The 18905-nt window shown below is 42.2% G+C and overlaps 1 protein-coding gene across 12 annotated transcripts in view; it reads left to right on the forward strand.

Moving 5' to 3' along the window:
• cacna1g (calcium channel, voltage-dependent, T type, alpha 1G subunit) overlaps positions 1-18905 on the forward strand; it is a 231939-nt gene that overhangs the window by 120392 nt on the left and 92642 nt on the right. For 9 of the 12 annotated variants that reach the window (XM_031312182.2, XM_031312188.2, XM_031312189.2 and 6 more), the window contains 5 exons: positions 9779-9872; positions 11575-11756; positions 12299-12637; positions 14073-14252; positions 15640-15740. In XM_031312182.2, coding sequence (XP_031168042.1) covers positions 9779-9872; positions 11575-11756; positions 12299-12637; positions 14073-14252; positions 15640-15740 — 896 coding nt within the window. The remainder of the gene's footprint in view (positions 1-9778; positions 9873-11574; positions 11757-12298; positions 12638-14072; positions 14253-15639; positions 15741-18905) is intronic. The other 3 variants (XM_031312184.2, XM_035997258.1, XM_031312190.2) reach the window with 1 other exon arrangement.

Here is an 18905-nt window from a genome sequence, read left to right on the forward strand (position 1 = left end):
TGTGAGGCCTGGCACAGCCAGAATTGTTGAAACACAGCTGCCCACTGTGGGGCCCAAGCCTGTGATGGGGATTTGAGTGGAGTCTGTTGGCTGGGCTAATGGTTAAACCTGTGGTTGTAGTTTGATTCTCCTATATAGTCTCTTAACTGTCTGTACTGTATACATTGCATACATTGTATGTATTAGCCGCCTATAGAAGTCCAGGACTGCCAATATTAAATTGAAGTCATTCAATCGAATAGAATACAATTTTTATTGTACTTATTTATTTTATTTTTAAGTTCAGGATACACATTATCTTAACCAATTTGAAAAGGAAAAGCATCATAATTTTTAAAAAGGGAAAACGTAACTTTGCATTTATTAGCTTACAGTGTGGAGCATGAATTGTTGTTTTGGTTAAATATCTCAACAAATATTGGATGGTACACACACTTATGTCCCCCTCAGGATGAAATGTAATAACTCTGATGATGGTCTTCATCAGCCTCAGCTATTTTTTGTTTGTTTTTGCTAATTAGCAAAAGTTAGCATGCTAACACACAACCCAGTCTCACGGCAGTTCGTGTAAATGTCACGTTGTATGTCACGTTATTTGAATCTATTGATTTGTGTTCACGGGGACGTTTTTCTCATTTTTTACGGCTGGGAAAATGACGTTCCATAAGCTGGGAGGCGGCCCGCTGGCGACGCACTACAATAAACGGCGGGAGACGGCTGGGAAATGGCCGAAAATGACGCTCCATAAGCCGTAAGGCGGCCCGCTGAATCGCCACTATCCCCGGGAAACAAAGCGCCACACGCCGGACGCGATCCCCGCTCGCCCAGGTGAAAGTCCTGTGTTGTTTGACCCACCCACCGCCCCGACCAACCTCCCTACGCGGATTTTCGCTTTTTATAATACTCCCTAACATTTTCCTGCTGTGGACACGAAATATGCTTCTCATTAAAATACATTACTTCACATTTTCGTGTTGGTCACCACGAAAAAAACGAGAAAAACGTCGCCGTGAACACAAATCAATAGATTCAAATAACGTGACATTTACACGAACTGCCGTGAGACCGGGCTGTAACACAATATAATGAATGATGAATAAGGTAAACTGTTAGCCCAATACACATCTGAATGTTACATTGTGAGCATACAAGCATGCTGATTTTAGCATTAGCCCAAAGCTCGGCTGTGCCTAAGTATAGCCTCACAGACCTGCTAGCATAGCTGTAGACTCTTGTTCCATTTCATTTTTATTGAAAAATAAGCTAAATTAAGGACATAATAAAAGTTTGTATTTAAAAGTATAGTTTGGGATTTAATTTTCAAGTTAAGGATGGAGAAAGGATTTCCATCTTGGCATTAATCACCTATTCTTAAAGATGAACATGAACGCAGTGCTTACAGACAGAAAATTAAATTTAAATTTGATGGAATGGTTTTATTTAAATATTGGCACCCCTGAACTTCCATACTGGTATTGTTATGGATGTCATTAATGATACTAGTTTAGAGGTTTGCTACTAAAGCGCAGGTTTCCGATACAATTCTGAGCTGACGAATGCAGCCGTGGTACGATACAATTTTGGTGGACACACACACACAATTACCCCTTTTCCTCCTATCAACATCCACTGCTGTGTTCCATTTACACTCTGTTTAAAGCAATGTAATTGAGATCCCCCTCTGTGCTGCTGGTGTCTATTATTGTCTGGCTATCAGCAGCAGGCATGGTCTGGCCTATCTTCTGCTCCCGCCACCATGCCCAAATTGGGGTGGCAGAGTGTAAACACGCTACCCAAACAACCGGGCTATTTCAGGACAAGGGATTTCCCTTGAGTCCATCGACTCAAGGGAAATTTCTATTATCTAGAAATAAATGAAAAAAAATGGATGCAGAGAATTTTTTTTATTCACTCTGGGTAGATCTTTTTTTATTTTTTATCGAGGATTTGTTTTCTGACAGTTGAGAATGTCTGCCTGTAAAGAAGTTGTACATGATGTACTAGAGAGGGAAGGGGTAAAAAAAAAGGAACAGAAGGGAAGACTGAGGAGATGATGCAGAAAGACAAGTGAGAGAAAACAGCAACAGAACAGAAAGAGAAGGAAATTCGGCAGATCCAAATCGGATCCAAGTTGGATTTATCTCCCTTGCAGTCTGCTGTAATTTCTTCCACTTTAGCCAGCTGATGTGTGTTTCCAAACGGCATTGTGCACTCCTACCAATCAGAAGATTAGGGCAGAGCACATCTTGGGTCAGCTTGATCGTTTGACATGGTCGGTCAGCATTGTACTGTTGAAACAACTCTGTCATGTGGACCTGCTGGTGCCAACTGTAGATTTATACTACTGCTGCACATTTATTAGTAGTTAATAAATTGTTAGTTTTTATTATGCAGCCTATAGAGTCCTACACTTTATATGTCCTTAAAGGAATTATTAACTTAGTCTAGCCGAGATACTAAGCCAAGAGAAGTAAAAGCCTCAGTCTATCTTCTATAGTGTTAGTCCTGCAGGTATAGGGCAATCATCTGCTTCCATTGACTTCTATTGGAAAAGTTAAGCTATTCCTGTGAGGAATGTGTGCATGTCACACAACTTGGATCCCTCCATTGCTGCAAGGATGGGGCTTTGAAAAGATAATGGCGTTTGAGATGTTGTTTTACTTTTACATCAATATATTTGTAGAGCTTTAGTTGCTCCTCGCATATTAAGCAGTTTTCATGCAATGGCCCTGCCAGAAAAGTGTGAACATGGGGAAGAAATTAGCATCACTTTACAAATCCTGGTCTAAATACAGAAAGCAAAGCAAATGTTCACCCCTGTCGCTGTACCAACTGTACAGATGTTCGATGTCAGCTAGCCAGCAATGTGTGTGGTCAGTGTGTCTCTGACTGCTCTCAGAACTTACCAGGAACTCCAGTTCTTTCTGTTATTTTCCTTCAGTCTCGCTCCTTTTTTCTTTGTCGTCTCTCTTTCGTCTGTCGACGTTAGATTAAAGCTACAGTTGGTAGGTGGTTGTTACTGTATTGCCTATTTCTCAACTCAAAAAAAATGAGAATGTTTTCTCCAGCCTATCGGTAGCGGTGGTTGGTTTTGGCTTGACTTGGTCATAAACTTTCTCATTTTACAGCTGAGCAGTATACTAAGATATGTTCCTGAAACATTTGAGGCGAGGAATAGGCAATACAGTAACAGAATCTTGATTTATATTTGATCAGAGCTGCCTAGTTTGGCAGCAGTTCACGAGCAGTCATTGAGACTGCGTTAGAGACTCCTCGGCTCTGATTGGTTAAACTTTGGGCGCATGGGAAACTTGCAGATGCCATTAGGAGCACCAGGAGGAGGCAGAGGTACATGATTTGTTCAGAGATAATCTGTCTTGTGTGTTACTGTCATGATGTCGTGACAGTTTTAGCACGTTTTAATAAAAGGTAACGTCTAACTAACTATTAAAGCCCTCGGAGGAGCGATAATCTTTTGATCAAGCTGAAACATTTTTGAGCGGATGCATCTTCTTGACCTCAGTTTGTGCCTCTAAAATGTACCACACGTTTTGTCTCAACACACATAGGACCCTATTTTTTGCGCCTGGCGCAGGTGCATTTAGGGTGTGTCCAATCCACTTTTGCTAGTTTGATGGCGGAAAAAAGGGTCCGTGCGCCGGGCGCATGGTTCAAAAGGGTTGTACTTAGTGTCAAAAACAATCAGAGCGTCATCTCCCTCAGATTGGACAGATAGTCTAGCTAGCTGTCTGGATTTACCCTGCAGTGATCTGAGGAGCAGTTAACCATGGTCCTCATAAATCCACAGGAGTTTAGGACGCCAACACAAAGGAAGCGGAAGGTGAGGGACATCTGGCTAAAATTAGGGACATCCGGCGGAATTTCCGGTGGCACCTGAACAATCCCGGAAATGAAACGTCGTTGATATAGACTACTCCCGCCATAACTACTGCAGCCACTATAAACATAAATATAAGTCGTAATTGCTGCTTAAACAAACAACTTATCTTGGTTAAAGGACAATTTCAGCGCAAAATGAACCTAGGGGTTATTAACAGATGTGTACCCACTCTGTCGCTCTCTGGGACATGTTTTCATGCTAATCAAATGTGTTTGTAGTTTGAAATGACAGTCGCGTTCTCGTATACAGGCGGCCGCCGTCTTGGAAGCTACTGTCTTTCTAAACTATCTTTTTAATAAACTGTCTGTACACTTACAATGTTCTCAATGCTTCGGTTAACATTAAAGGACCCTCATTATGCTACCATTGAAGTGTGGTAATATTTTGAGCCTTTTTAGTGGTATAATAAGCGATTTGTTTTTACTTTCTCTGTGCCCCGAATACTAGCGTTGTAAGCTAATCAGCGGTCCGTGCTAGCTTGTTTCAAGCTACAAACAGATTTGATTAGCATGAAAACATGTCCCAGAGAGTGACAGAGTGGGTACACATCTGTTATTAACCCCTAGGTTCGTTTTGCGCCGGAATTGTCCTTTAACTAAAAACTGGGTGGATTCCTCAAAGCCAGCTGTTGTGTCTGTGTGCCTCAGAAAGGAGAGCTGAGGATCAGGTTGTCCTGTTGCTCTTCACCGGGGTCGCTCAGGTTTGGTCCTCATGCATATACTACAAGTTCCTCACAACAAAGCCCCTGGCCTAGCTTTTATTTTCCTGTGAGTACACACACACACTTTGTCACACTGTCCGGAAGCTACTGCAGCTATACATGCCCGTAACTGACCACTGCTCAGCAGAAACCAAAGCCAAAACCAAAAACACCACTGCTCTCCTCTCTGTCCCCCCCTTACCTGAAGAAGAGAGAGAGAGAGGAGATAAGTTTGAGCACCCACAATGCTTAGCGCTGATGCTCCACTGGGGTTGTCCTGTCACAGCTGTCCTTTCCGAGTGATTGTGTGTGGGTTGATGAGCCCTGTGGGAGACGAGCTCCTGCGGTGGTTAAAACAGATTTTTAGTTTGATGATACATTTTTGTGGGTGTGTGCTGTGTGCTTGCTTTAGCGGTATGTCTGTGTTAATATGTGTCTGCGGGTTAATCTTCAGCCAAGCTTTTTTTAAGATGACAAATTTGAATCAGGTTTCCAGCAGTTTTCGATGTGCGTACACAGTGCCAAGAACAGATTTACATGAGGATTAGGGCTGGGACGATATGCTTTTGTCCCGATTCAATTCTTTCACGACACATGGGTGACAATTCGATTTGTATTGCGATTTTCATTCATTGCGCTTTTAGAGGTATTGCAATTTTCGTTTCCTTCTTCAACAAAAACAAAAGTTGAATTATACACTGTTAGACACAATTTATCATATCAATTGTTTTCTAAGAAGAATGCACATCACGTCAGTCAGTCAGTCTGTCATTAATTTCATTTGTCTGCACTTTCTGCTTTCGCTCTGTTTAGCTGGAAACGGATATGATGTTGTCGCCGTCGGCGATACCGTATAAACAGAAAATATTTAGTTGAATCATTGGTAAAAAAATTAAATTAATTAAAAATATCGTTTGTAGGGAAAATAATTGATCTTAGAAAATGTCGCTAAAACAAATCACGATACACACGATTTTCGACTTTTTTTTCCCACCCATAAGGAAGATACACATGACAAACAGCTAAAACAAGGACGAGCCATCGAAACATAGCTAGCCAAATAGCTATTATGTTCAGGCAAGTATATGAAAAAATAAACATACTGCGTAAAGATAATAATAATGACTAGAAGTGCTTAGTCAAAGGTGACTGGACTGGCTTTAGATTCATTCAAAAGTTGTGTTGAATTCCTTAGGTCCTTAGTTGTTAGAAAACTATTTCATCATCTACTGGCTTCACCTCTGTGAGTTAACTCTGAAAGCAGTTACGAGCGCTCGGAGAAGAAGGTTTCAAGTTTATTTAATTTGTATAGCACGTTAAAAGCAAGGGTTAGGGTTTGCACCAAAGTGCTTCACAAAGACAAAAAGCATATGCTCACCAGTATAAAATACACATAGATGCATATATACATAGATGTGGTGGACATATAAGAAGATTTCAATAGAAACAAGTTGAAATACAAATTGAAACCCATTAAATACATGTTAGAAAAGGAAATACAGGAAAAACAGGATACGATTGAAAGCCAGATAATAAAAAAAAGTGATACGAAGCAGGGTTCAGTTCATAATGTTCTAAAGCAGCGCTTCTCAAAGGCTGGATCAAGGTCCGCATTAGGACCAAACGACAAGTCAGGCCAGATGCGGCCCATACCATGTGTTAGGAATACAATACCTTATGAAGTGTAACGTTTTCTAGTTTTAAAGGTTCCATGGCATGAAAATTTCACTTTATGAGGTTTTTTAATATCAATATGAGTTCCCCCAGCCTGCCTATGGTCCCCCAGTGGCTAGAAATGGCAATAGGTGTAAACTGAGCCCTGGGTATCCTGCTCTGCCTTTGAGAAAATGAAAGCTCAGATGGGCCGATCTGGAATCTTCCCTTTATGACATCATAAGAGGAAAGGTTACCTCCCGTTTCTCTGCTTTGCCCGCCCAAAGAATTTGGCCCACCCATGAGAAAGAGAGAGACATCATGGCTTGCCAACAAGTGAAGCATGGCAGTTGGTCAAGGCCACACCCCCACCCTCCACCTTGCCCCCCCTCTCTCCTCCTCAATAGCATTTAAAGCTACAGACACAGAAATGGCACATCCTAAGGAAAGCTCATTGTGGGACTGGCTCTAGTGGCTGTAATTCTGCACCAAGGCTGAATTTCGGGAAAGAGACTTTAGACACAGTATTAGGGGACCACTGAGGCCTATATAAAAGCATCCAAAAAGCAGCATGTCATAGGACCTTTAAAGTAGATTTTCTATTGATCAATACATTGGTAGTGATGTTGAATATACAGTAGTGGTGTAACAGACCTTTAGTTATTCTCCCCCCCTAATATGATAAATAGGTTGTTTTTTTTTTACTGATAATTTTCTGTTATTAGCAAGAAAGTAGGCTACCAAATAAAGGTACTGGTACTGAATTCCACGTAGTGGTATCAGTACAAAAGTTGACCAGAAAAATGGAGTACTCAACTTAAATTTAGGTTGCTTTAAAGTTATAAGTAAGTTGATTCATTGGTTTTGTTATCGCCAATCGTTCCGGACTGCTGACCAAAAAAAACAATTTAGACGCGGACTTTTGAGTAATACGTTTGAGAACCCCTGTTCTAAAGGTTGAATGAGACACACAAGAATAAATACATTTTCTAACAGTCGCTCCATTCACTTCGATGCTGTGGGAGTAGATAGATAAGATAGGGGCTCCAGAGGAAAAGAGGATTGGCTCAAGGTTCACGTTGATAAATCTTCAGGAAGGAAAACGGTGTAACAATTTATGAAACACATTTATGATACCAGTTAAAAGAGATGAGAGAGGCTTTGTTTAGAGATTTCACAGAATGGAATGTAGAATATTCAGACTTAGTTAATTTAGAGCATAATAATAACAGCATGGTAAAATGAAGCTAACAAGGGATAACAGACACATTTACAGAAAAGGCCCTTTTAATTTTTCATACATTGTTATTTAAAGTGGCTATATGTAACTTTCAGTTTGTGTTGATTCTGGCGGCCGCTTTGGACAAAAGCGGTAGTGTATTACCACGCCTGCGGTCTTTTCTTTACGGTGCTTTATTGCCCACTGTAGATTACTGAGTTAGCGTTACGGAGAGGTCATATAGTCGCCATGAATGTTTGGCTAGGACAGAAAGTCATTCATTTACAATAAGAGAATAAGTTACAGATGCATAATTGCATTTCAAGTGTTGCATACTTAGCCTATTTTGGATGTATCGTGAGCTGAAGAAAAATAGTAGGCCAACACAAACACGGACTAAAAGGAATAAAACGTCCGCGCTAAATGGAAGGGGGACGTAATTTAATGTAGGCTACTGACGTACAACCACATCGCGCATTGTAAAGGGTCAGTCTGGGGGCACACAAAAATTGGCTTAAACTAGAAAAAAACAAGAAAAAAAATTGCTGCCTCAAAGATAGCCATACCCAACATGCCTACATTAAACAAAAACAATATGCAGTATATCCACACCCACTGTGTCTTTCTCTCACACTCCTGGGAAGTAACAAGAAAGTGATTTAATGGTTTATAAGGAGGTGCATAGTGATTAGGTCCTCAGGCTTCTCTGCACACAGTTTATTCACTTTGCTACCACAGAGGTCTGACTCACTGGGTCGGCATTCTATTAATCCCGCGTCCACCTGGCACCCTCGCACATATTAATGGAGTCTGCAGGCTCCGGCGTAGTGCAACAAATACAATGAGGAACTCTGAGGTTCGCCGCAGTAGGTTTGTAAGTGGAAGGCAGCGTGAAGCAGAGGCTTGAATAGAGTAATTAACAGCTGTTAATTAAATTAAATGGGGGGGTAGAACACTCTCTGGAATGTGATGATCGGTCCCATGACAAGTTTAGCTGTCTTTACAGTTAAATTTAGCCAAAAAAGTTGACTGTGAGCCGAGTACAGGGCACCGTGAGGTTTACGGTAATTTCAGTGGCCGTTGCAGTTAAGTTTAGCCGACAAAAAGGTGACTGTCCTGCGGCGACGGCAGTTAAGTTTCGGCACCAAACCAACTAGTTAAGATTATAAAGATTATAAAGATTATGGTTTGGGTTAAAACACTGGTCCTCTTAAGTAGTACAACCAGGGCACGACCAGTTTCCTGGGTGAAAGTCTTGTGTCTTAACTTCTTCCGGGACATAAACTCCACTCCCCTGCTAGACAGCCCTGTGTTTTAGGACTCACACATCCATCCGTCCTCCTTCAGATTCCAGATCTATACTATATTTTATACAGCGGCAGTCAATGTGGTGGATCCAGTAACAAATACGTGGAATGAATTGCAGCGCGTTACTTTTGGTAGCCATGTGTACGAATGGTTCATGAGCCATGGACAATAATAGAGAACAAAAACAAGGCATAAATGGTGCTGCTGTTCTGACAAAAGTCAAACTGGGTTACTGATTTAAAGATGGCCTTACACCACACTTGGTGTGTGTTGTGTGTTTGTGTATAAGTGTGAAAATCGCACACCTACGTAGTAACCACACTGAAGCTCTTTTGTAGCCGTTTACGGGTCACGGCAAGTAAAACGAATTGGCAATGCGGCCAATGTGTTTTTGCTCAACAAAAGTAAACTTGCCAGGTTCTCTGTGAAAAGTGCAGTGTTGCATTTTACTGGTTGCGTTTCAGTGTGGTTTCTCTGTGGACCTTCTCAGTGTCCTTGCATGACAACACTTGGGTTCATTTTTTTCACTGTCTCTCTGTACCCTTTGACCATTGGGATCAGGGAGACTACACCCTCACCCGCCTGCTTACAAGAGCGAGGTTGCCTCTAGTGACCGATCCCAGGCCAGAGCTGAACAAGGATGGACTGAGAAACAGCTAAGGAGGGGTCTGTTTTAGAGGCACCTTCAACCCAAGCACTTTCTAATAACTATACTAGAATGTTTGGGTACTAGACCCTCATCAGGCAAAATTGCCTGATGAGGGTCTAGTACCGAAACGTTGCCAGCTATTAAATTTATTTCTGCAAGTTAGACAGTGTGCGGTAGTGTCTTTTCAACTTTTGACCTACCCGTCCCCCTATGACGCACCTGTCTCACGTTGTAGATGTGCAACATATTTTTTCTGCTCTGGAACTCTACTACTCTTCTACTCTACTAAGAAACAGAGATTCTCACGGTGGCTTTCCTCTAACTCTTTGTGTGTTTTGGTCTGTCAAGGGTGATGCTTCCAAATCAGGTTCGGAGATCGACTCCTGTGCACGGAGTATGGAGGACGTTAACGGCAGCAAGAAGGATTTATCGGCCTCTGCAGGTGAAACTCATTGCATGGCTGCTCTCTGCTTGAATTGATGATGCTACAAGCGGAAAAACAAAGGATTGAACTCAATCCTCAGTGATTTTTCAAAGGCCCTATGACAACACTTGGCAAAACGTGTAGCATCTGTATTTGCACAGTTAACTGCTGGCATTTTCCCACCCTAATCTTTGTTAAATCCCCTGCAGATTACACACTGTGTTGTCTTTCTTACAAACTGTATGCAAAAGTGTGTTGTGCAGCAACAAGTTAGGCTGAAGACATCTAAAGTACACCCTGTGCAAACATCCCCCACCTGTTCTATGTCTGTGGTCTCCTGCTCCCAGCCTTTTCCCCATTGGTTTCCGACCACACATGCCTGCGCAGCGTCAAACCAGTACGGCTGCCTCATCCATTATTCCTCATATGCCAGTTCACATATCCTCTAACTACTGTTCGTGCAGACCGAAAAGCCCGATAGCAACACTAATGTATGGAGTGTAACTCCCAGACGTACAGTATCATCTCCTCTGCTCTGTATGAAACTGCTTACATAGCTAGAAGAGCCTAATATATATGTCTTCTCTGCCTTGGATAAAGGTTGGAAGACGGAGGAATTAGCGTTATTAAAGTTGCATTGCCCTCCGAATGTCATGTATTTGTGTTGCTGCCAAACATAATATTCTCTCACACACATCCTATAAGATGAATGCCCTGCTGAAATATTCATGTTCCTCAATAACAGTATGAGGCATCCATTTTTAAGTATGATGCGCTGCTTTACTGAAGGTGTACCCCTTTGGCACTCCTCCCCATGCGCCACCTTTTCCTGCTCTTCCTCGCTCGATGGTGTTTTAAGCCCCCAACGTCTCCTTCCAAGCAGCGCTGACTTCAAGGCACCTAACCATAACCCTAACCATAACCATAACCATAATCATAACCATTACCTAATCGACTTCAAGGCAGCGCTGCGACCGTTGACTTCAAGGCACGTAACCCTAAGCTTAACCCTAACCATAACCATAACCATAACCATTGCCTAATTCTAGTGTCGTTGGATGTTGGGGGCTTAAAACACAGATAAACCTCTTCCTCCTGTTTTTATTAGTTAGCACTTTCATTCTCCTCTATGATGCTTTTTTTAACAACCTTTTTTAGTTGTGTCTCTTTCTTGTCAAAACTGCCATCTTTAATGTGTTAATGTCATTCATTTGCTCAATTCTTTACATTAAACCCTGGTCCTGTTTAATACTCTCTAATGGCACCTTCACATCTGTAGTTCCGTTCATCTGATCCAGACCAAGACCAATTTTTTTTTGCCGTTTTCCGTTCCTTTTCGCAGAAGTATGTTCTGGTCCGAATCAGTTGATGAGCCGGTGGAACGAACCGAAATGCAGCAACACAAGTCACGTGACAATATTCACATCATTGGCCAGATGTGTCTTTGAACACATTTCCTGAACTGCTCTTCGATTAGTCATAATTAACATGTGGGAAAATTCCAAGGGAACGCTCCAGAGTTCGTATGAAAGCATGCTGCTTGTTTGGTCCACTTTTGGTGCGCATTCGAGTGCGGTTATTGCATTCTCACACCTTCCTAAACGAACGGCACCAAGGGGGAAAAGGAATTCTAGTGGATTGAAACAAACTAAAGGAGGCAGGTGTGAGAGCTCCTGAACCATTATATGTGACTTTTATTCATCGCTCTTTCCTTTAATAGTAGTGCCTGTAAATGGTCATGTGGACCTGAAGACCAGCCTGACTCCACCTCTAATTACCCACACGGCTGCCACCCCCATGCCCGTACCCAAGTTGCCTGTCGGAGGGGACCCCCTCCTGGGCTACGAGTCCCATCGAGGCAGCAACGTCTCCATAGACCCAGCCTGCTACGACAAATCACTGGTTCGTACATTTATTAATATTCTCACCAAAAGCATGTGGCCGTTTTCAAGGGTAATAACCCTGTTCCAGGATGTCACAAAGCCAACATTTGAACACATGTAAGTGGATAAGGGCCAGGGATTACCCCCAAGCCTCCTCTGAGTGTCTCCCTGAATTCATTGGATGTGTCTTGCTGATGTGTGTTGGTCATAATGATTGATGATGATTAATGTGGCGAGCCGGTCCGACACCCCACTTACCGCTGCCACTGCCACTCTCTATTTGCCAAACTGATGATGGTGATAAAGACCTGCGAAAACAAGCCCAGATCTCTACATCTGCTCCTGTCTGCCTGTCAGCATAAATCTCTATTCAATTCAGCTCCCGCCAAGCCGAGTCAACCCAATTCAGCTTATTTGCATGAAAAACCATCGCCAGAGTTCTAAGATACAAGATCAACACTTTTACAAGCTGTCCCTCTTGTAATTCTCCTTTCTCTGTTCTGTTTTTTTGTCACTCTGTCCCCTTTGTCTCTTTCCTTCCTGGCCATCTTCCTGCTGCAGACCAGTGCTCCGAGCTCCTCCCCCCACGCCCCATGGAGCTCTGGCAGCGGCTGGACCAGCCGCCGGTCCAGCTGGAACAGCCTTGGTCGCGCCCCGTCACTCAAACGCCAGAAGCGGCAGTCCGGGGAGCGGCGGTCTCTCCTCTCCGGGGAGGGGGGCTCCAGCTCAGAGGACGAGGAAGGTGGAGGAGAAGGAGAAGGCGGGCTGATGGAGGAAGATGACGCCTCTTTGGTCAGGACGGACTCCATGTCCCAGTCACAGAGAGGTCCCAGACACCGGAGGATGGAGTCGGTGGAGACTCGGAGCTCCATGGATTTGCCCCCTGATGCTCTGCTGCAGGTAGATGCTGTTTCTGATTTTGATTGATCTTGAGAGCAGGGGTCTTCAACGTTTTTTTAGGCCAATGACCCCTTAGCTGAAAAAAAGACGGAGCAGGGACCCCTTACTAGGGTTGGGCATCGTTTTGATTCCAAGTTGGAACCGGTTGTCGATGTCCAATCGTACCCCTTCATATGTATATTGTGTAAAATTGAGTTTAAACTATTAAACTGGGCCTACAATAACGTGTAGGGCGGCCTAAAGCCTTTACACATACCTTTTATGGTGCATACAATATTAACTGTTTAAAATAAAAAATGTTTTTGGCATATTCATACATTTATACATCATGTGTGAATGTTAAAATGTGGCACAGTAAATACTTAAGCTTAACTGTGTCTGTAGATGGCTACCTTAGCAGTAGGCCAGTGGGCCTATCATCAATGTTGTGTAAATTAAAAAAATAATTATCTTTATTAATAATATGTTGGATTCATGTTAATGTATATATTTTTTTTTAATTATAAACCATCAACAATAATTTGGCGGCCCCCCCTGCAGCAACTCTGAGGACCCCCTAGGGGTCCCAGACCCTCTGTTAAAGCTCTCTGCTCGAGAGTACTTTTTGATATTTGACTTGGAGCACAATTGGGCTCTGAAACTATGTTGATATCACAATCTCCACAAAGTGTAAGTCCTGCTCACTTGACAGTAGTAACTTTTAGTGTACATCTTAAAACTACAGTATATTGTCACATTTTTATGGCATTCTTGAAGTTTAATTCAGCCCAACACATCATGCTTGTAGCGTTTACAAAGCCAAAGAAAAAGACAAGCACACCGGGAGGAGGATTACACTCTCATTGTAACAATAGACTATAGCGGTCAGTACCAAACCTTTGTGCATGATACAGAGGTTAGCAAATCTATAGCACAAAATGTAAACGTGCCACACAAAGCTCATATAAGATTATAAGACCAGTGGTGGAAGAAGTATTCAGATCCTTTCGTTAAGTAAAAATACCACACTCTGAAATACTCCGTTACAAGTAAAAGTCCTGCATTGAAAATGTTACTTAAGTAAAAATAAGTAAGTATCATCAGGAAAATGTTCTCAAAGTAGTAATGTAGAAAAATCCTCACATTTTAGAAACTGGAAACGATCAAAACTGTCACACAACTGAGTGTGTTTTGTGTGCAAAAATCTCAATTTGTAAAGTAACAATTAACTAAAGCTGTCAGATGAATGTAGTGGAGTAAAAAAGACAATATTTCTTTTTGAAATGTAGTGGAGTAGAAGTAGAAAGTGGCATGAAAAGAAAAGACTCAAGTACAAGTACCTCAAACTTGTACTTAAGTACAGTACTTGAGTGAACATACTTAGTTACATACACACCACTGAATGAGACTATAGTAAGTGTAAATGTAAGTGTAACTGCCTCCTGTCCCTGTGTAGGTGCCATACCTGTACCGCTCAGCCAGTATGCACAGCTCCAGACCCCCCTCACTGGGCCAGTTACGGCCCCCAGAGCACAGCGACTGCAATGGGAAGGGCTCTCCGTCAGCCCTGGGCCCCACACACGTCTCTCTGGAGGACAACACTGAAGACGAAAATGGAGAGGAGGACGCCAACCTGGTAAGTCTGTGCACATGTGTGTGTATGTGCATGTTTGCTCGTTCTTGTTAGAGCTGTAACAATTCCAAAATGTTGCTGTTTGTAAAATTTGCAATTAACAATAGAATTGTCTTTTTCAGTCAAATTAAAAAAATATGAATTTAGGTATTACTTTTTCAAAGAAATTAAAGTTTTGAATGAATTCCAGGAGACATCTTTTGTTATATATCACTGTTATGTGACCCAGATAATGTAATAACAGGTACAGTGTACAATGCCTATGAAGTGAACCACGCCTCTTTATTATCATAAATCATTGTATTTTCTTTGTAAAATGAACATAAAATTGACAATATACCATTTATTCTAATCAATAAAGAACAAAGCATTGGTCATTAACAAAAAACAGATTAATTAAGAAAAAAAAATTAGACTACAATTAAATTAGGAGTACAATAAATAGTCATCACTATTGGCAAAACTATGTGGCAAAATAGTCATCACTCTTTCTGTATTTACATGTTTTTCTAACTGTATCCCCCATTGTCATTTTTGTTGCTATGAACATGTATAGGGACATAAGTGCCAACAACTTAAACAAAGCATAGCTTTAACAGTCCGACCAATAATTACTTATACAATTACAATTTGGCACATCTTAACAAAATCAACAATTACCATCAACAGTAATAACTCTTAGGACCTTAGCTAATGTTAGCAATTAATTGCGGTTAAACAAAGAAACCGCAATTACGTAAACATCTGCGATTAGACAATGATGTAATAATTATTACAGGCCCAGTTCTTGTACGATTCTGGTGTTGGTTACAGCTCTAGAGCTGAGAGTTAAAGTTTGGGGAATTAGGAGAAAGTGAAAGTGACAAACATGTATAGGAATAGGTACATATACTTTTTGTGTGTAATAGTAAGAGATCTTTATCTTTATAGAGAGAGATAAATATGAGGGGTCAGACAAAAAAAATATATTTTCCCACATTAGTTAAAGACCTCATATTATGCTCATTTTCAGGTTCATAATTGTATTTAGAGGTTGTACCAGAATAGGTTTACATGGTTTAATTTTCAGAAAACACCATATTTTTGTCATAGTGCAAATTGCTGCAGCTCCTCTTTTCACCCTGTGTGTTGAGCTGTGAGGCATCTCACTTCTGTTCCATCTTTGTTGGGAGTCGTACATGCGCAGTAGCTAGGTAAGGACTACTAGCCTAGTCAGAAGCAGAGTACATGACGGGGGGCATGACAAGCAAGCTAGTATGATCCAAAACAAACCCGCTTCATTCGTTAATCCACTGGCTTTGGCTCAGCTGTACAACCTAGACTGGAGCAAGACGTTTCATACGTAACGTTTTAATTCTGCACTGTCTCCTGCACTTCATGCTCCCTCTAGGGTCGTTTTGCCAGACTGTTCCGCTGGCTGGAGAAGAAACAGCCAGAGTGGTGTCGACAGAGAGACACCTGGTCACTCTACCTCTTCCCTCCAGAGTCGAGGTATTCACACCTCCCGCACACCTACAGAACTCTACCTTCCTGCTCTGTTCTCAGTTTTACCGGTTCTTTTTTATTTTTTTTTATTTATGGTAGTTGTGGGTACACAGCACTTGGAACATTTGTTGTTTCCAAAATGAAAAGATGTAAACTGCATCCTCCTGGGGCAGTTAGCAGAAATGAGGTTGTGCATTTTAAAATGAAATGAAATATAAAAAATTAGTTCACAGCCCTTTTTAAATTGTAGCTTTATAAGTGTACAGGAAAAAGACTGAGCCATCTTTTTGACAAAAAGAGGATTCTTCACATTTCATTTTGACTGACATCCCGTAATGCTGACTGTAATGACAAAGTGTTTTTTGCCGCAATGCATTCTTTTCTTTCTCTTCCTATATCAACTCCTTTTCCATCCCACAATCACACTTTAGAAGTCTCTTTTATCTGCGCATTTCTGCCATGTCAGGGGTGAGTAAGGAGCAGAGGGAGGAAGGGAGTTTCTGCGACTGAGTGCTGCGTGTTATCTCAGCCACGTGCTGAATCCATCGCTTCCCACCCTCCCTCGCCCCCTCTTCCTTCACTCCTCCTCCCCTTCTGGGGGCTTTGATCTGTGGGCCTCTGCTGCCCATTTGGAGGATGTGGCTGTCAAAGCAACACCAGGCAAAACGCCGCCCCCAGCCTGCCACCACAGCAAAGCAACCTGCTAATTAAAAATCAAACAACAATTCCCCCCCACCCACCCAATAGGAATTTATCACCAGGGTGATATACTGTAATATCCATTCCAAATGTGTAGATGTCTGAAATTTGAATGGCTCTCAGATACAGTATAAAATATTCTCCATTGTCAGACAGTTGGCAGCACCAAAGAAAGTATTAAAGACTGATTAGTCTATATACACGACATTCCACTTCCAGGATTGCTCCGTTGCCGCCGGAAATTCTGCCGGATGTCCTTCTTTTCGGCCGGATGCCCGTTACCTTCCGCTTACTTGGAATTTTAAACTCCGGTGGATTTATGAGGACTATGGTTAACTGCTCCTCAGATCTCTGCAGGGTTAATCCAGACAGCTGTCTGTCCAATCTGAGGTTTTTTGTTGCACGACTAAAACAACTTTTGAATGTACACGTTCCACCAAAACAAGTTCCTTCCCGAGGCTATTTTGCAGTGACAACGGGGCTATGTCCGGTGCATAGCGCCGCCCATGACGATTGTGATTGGTTTAAAGAAATGCCAATAAACCAGAGCACGTTTTTCTCCCATCCCGGAATGCTGTGTGGACTAGCCAGACCCTCCTTCTTTAGCCAGACTAAAGACTGCTTAAATAGATAGCCAATAGTCATTGGCCAGGTGTTAAAATAACATGAAAGAAAAGTAACATTTAGTGTAGTCTTGCTCAATGGATATACTACAGTGCTGGGATAAAGCCTGACGTCCGGCACTTCCTTTCCATCTTGCTATGTCCGCCCAGGACGGTTGTGATTGGTTTAAAGAAATACAAACAAGCCAGAGCGTTTTTTTACCCTATTCCAGAATAGATAGGTGGTGTACAGTAGCTAGACCGTACTCCAGCGCTGTGGAGACAGGTCTGGCAATACGAGACTACATCTAGTGAGAATCAGTGCTAAAGTTAGCAAACTAGGCTAACTAGCTACTACTTTTTCCCCGAGGTGAAGCTAATTAGCCTATTTTACGAGCTGGAATATAAACTTAACGACAGATTGGGTCCCCCACAAATGTTGAATTTTGAAACGTGACAGATGGCTTAAAACGCTAACTGTTGATAGCTAAGGATGTGTGCACCTTTTTAAAAAAAGAGGGCAAATGACTACGTATCCGTGTTTATACGATCAACTGCTACCATAACAAACATGAGTGTTGAAGCAAAGATGCTGTTCCTACAAAAAAAAAATCAAAAAAGCAGTTAAATAATTTACTTTATATTTCACAAAATGTTTCAGTTCAAATCTAAAAGTAAAATTATTGGGAGGCTGCCAACAAAAAATACCAATATGAATAATTGTTCTGTTGACATACAGTTCAAATTTGAGCTCTTTCAGAAGTTCTGGATGGTTCTTCTCGCTGTTGGCGGTATTGCAGGATCTGGAAAAGGTTAATGAGAAAAGCTCCCTGTAGTCTGTTTTTGTCAGATTATTAAAAAAAACTGAAGGATCTTGGCTCAAAACCGGGCTTCTAGCTGGCTTTCAATCGCAGCTGGCTGCAAGGTTTGGCCGTCGCTGAGAGTGACGCCGAGGACACAGGCTCTGCGTGGCGCCCATTCTGTGCCTTGAACGGCCGCGGACGCCCGCCTGTGCTCACAATCACATCAAGAGACAGCCGCGTAGCGGGAGGCCGGAGTCCAGCGGCTTTCACATAGACCTGAGTTCACCTCAACCTGCCTTTGTGCTCTCTGTTGTTCTCTGGCAGCCACTGATGATTACTGCAGGGGAGTTTTAAATAATCGGAGGAGTGGGCCGGCTATGAAGACATACTGTGATGCAGTCACTGCGATCAGATGTGTTTGCCGCGAGACTGGGCTGTGTAAGAACAGTGGTCTGTTAGTCTTGCATTGCCAGACCTTCCTCCACAGCAACGTGGATGAAGGTCTGGCTAGTCCACACAGCATTCCGGGATGGGAGAAAAATAGCCTCTGGAAGGAACTTGTTTTGGTGGAACATGTGTACCGTTCAAAAGTTGTTTTATTCATGCAACAAAAAACTCAGATTGGAAAGATAGTCTAGCTAGCTGTCTGGATTTACCCTGCAGCGATCTGAGGAGCAGTTAACCAGAGTTTAAAATTCCAACACAAAGAAAGCAGAAGGAATCAGAGCAATCCCGGAAGTGGAACGTCGTGGATATAGACTTTTGGTCTATCAACATGGGGACCGGGGGATGTGCAGGACCCACGGAGGGTTGTACATGTGGTCCCTCATTACACACTACATGATCAGATTATGTGGAACCACACTGAACCCTGTGGGGGAAGGGGCTTGTCTGAGCAGCACATTATAAGATACAGATAAGAATAGAACAAACAAACAGCAGGGAGGAGGTTTTCACAGTTACAGTAAATAGTGAAAATAATGATCTGTGGAGTTTTTATGTCCAAACTTTCTGTTGCTATACATTCCGGTCCCGAATGATGTAACACAAAAGCGATTCAGCCTATA

Source organism: Sander lucioperca, chromosome 22, assembly GCF_008315115.2.
Source record: "Sander lucioperca isolate FBNREF2018 chromosome 22, SLUC_FBN_1.2, whole genome shotgun sequence".
Lineage (NCBI taxonomy): Eukaryota > Metazoa > Chordata > Actinopteri > Perciformes > Percidae > Sander > Sander lucioperca.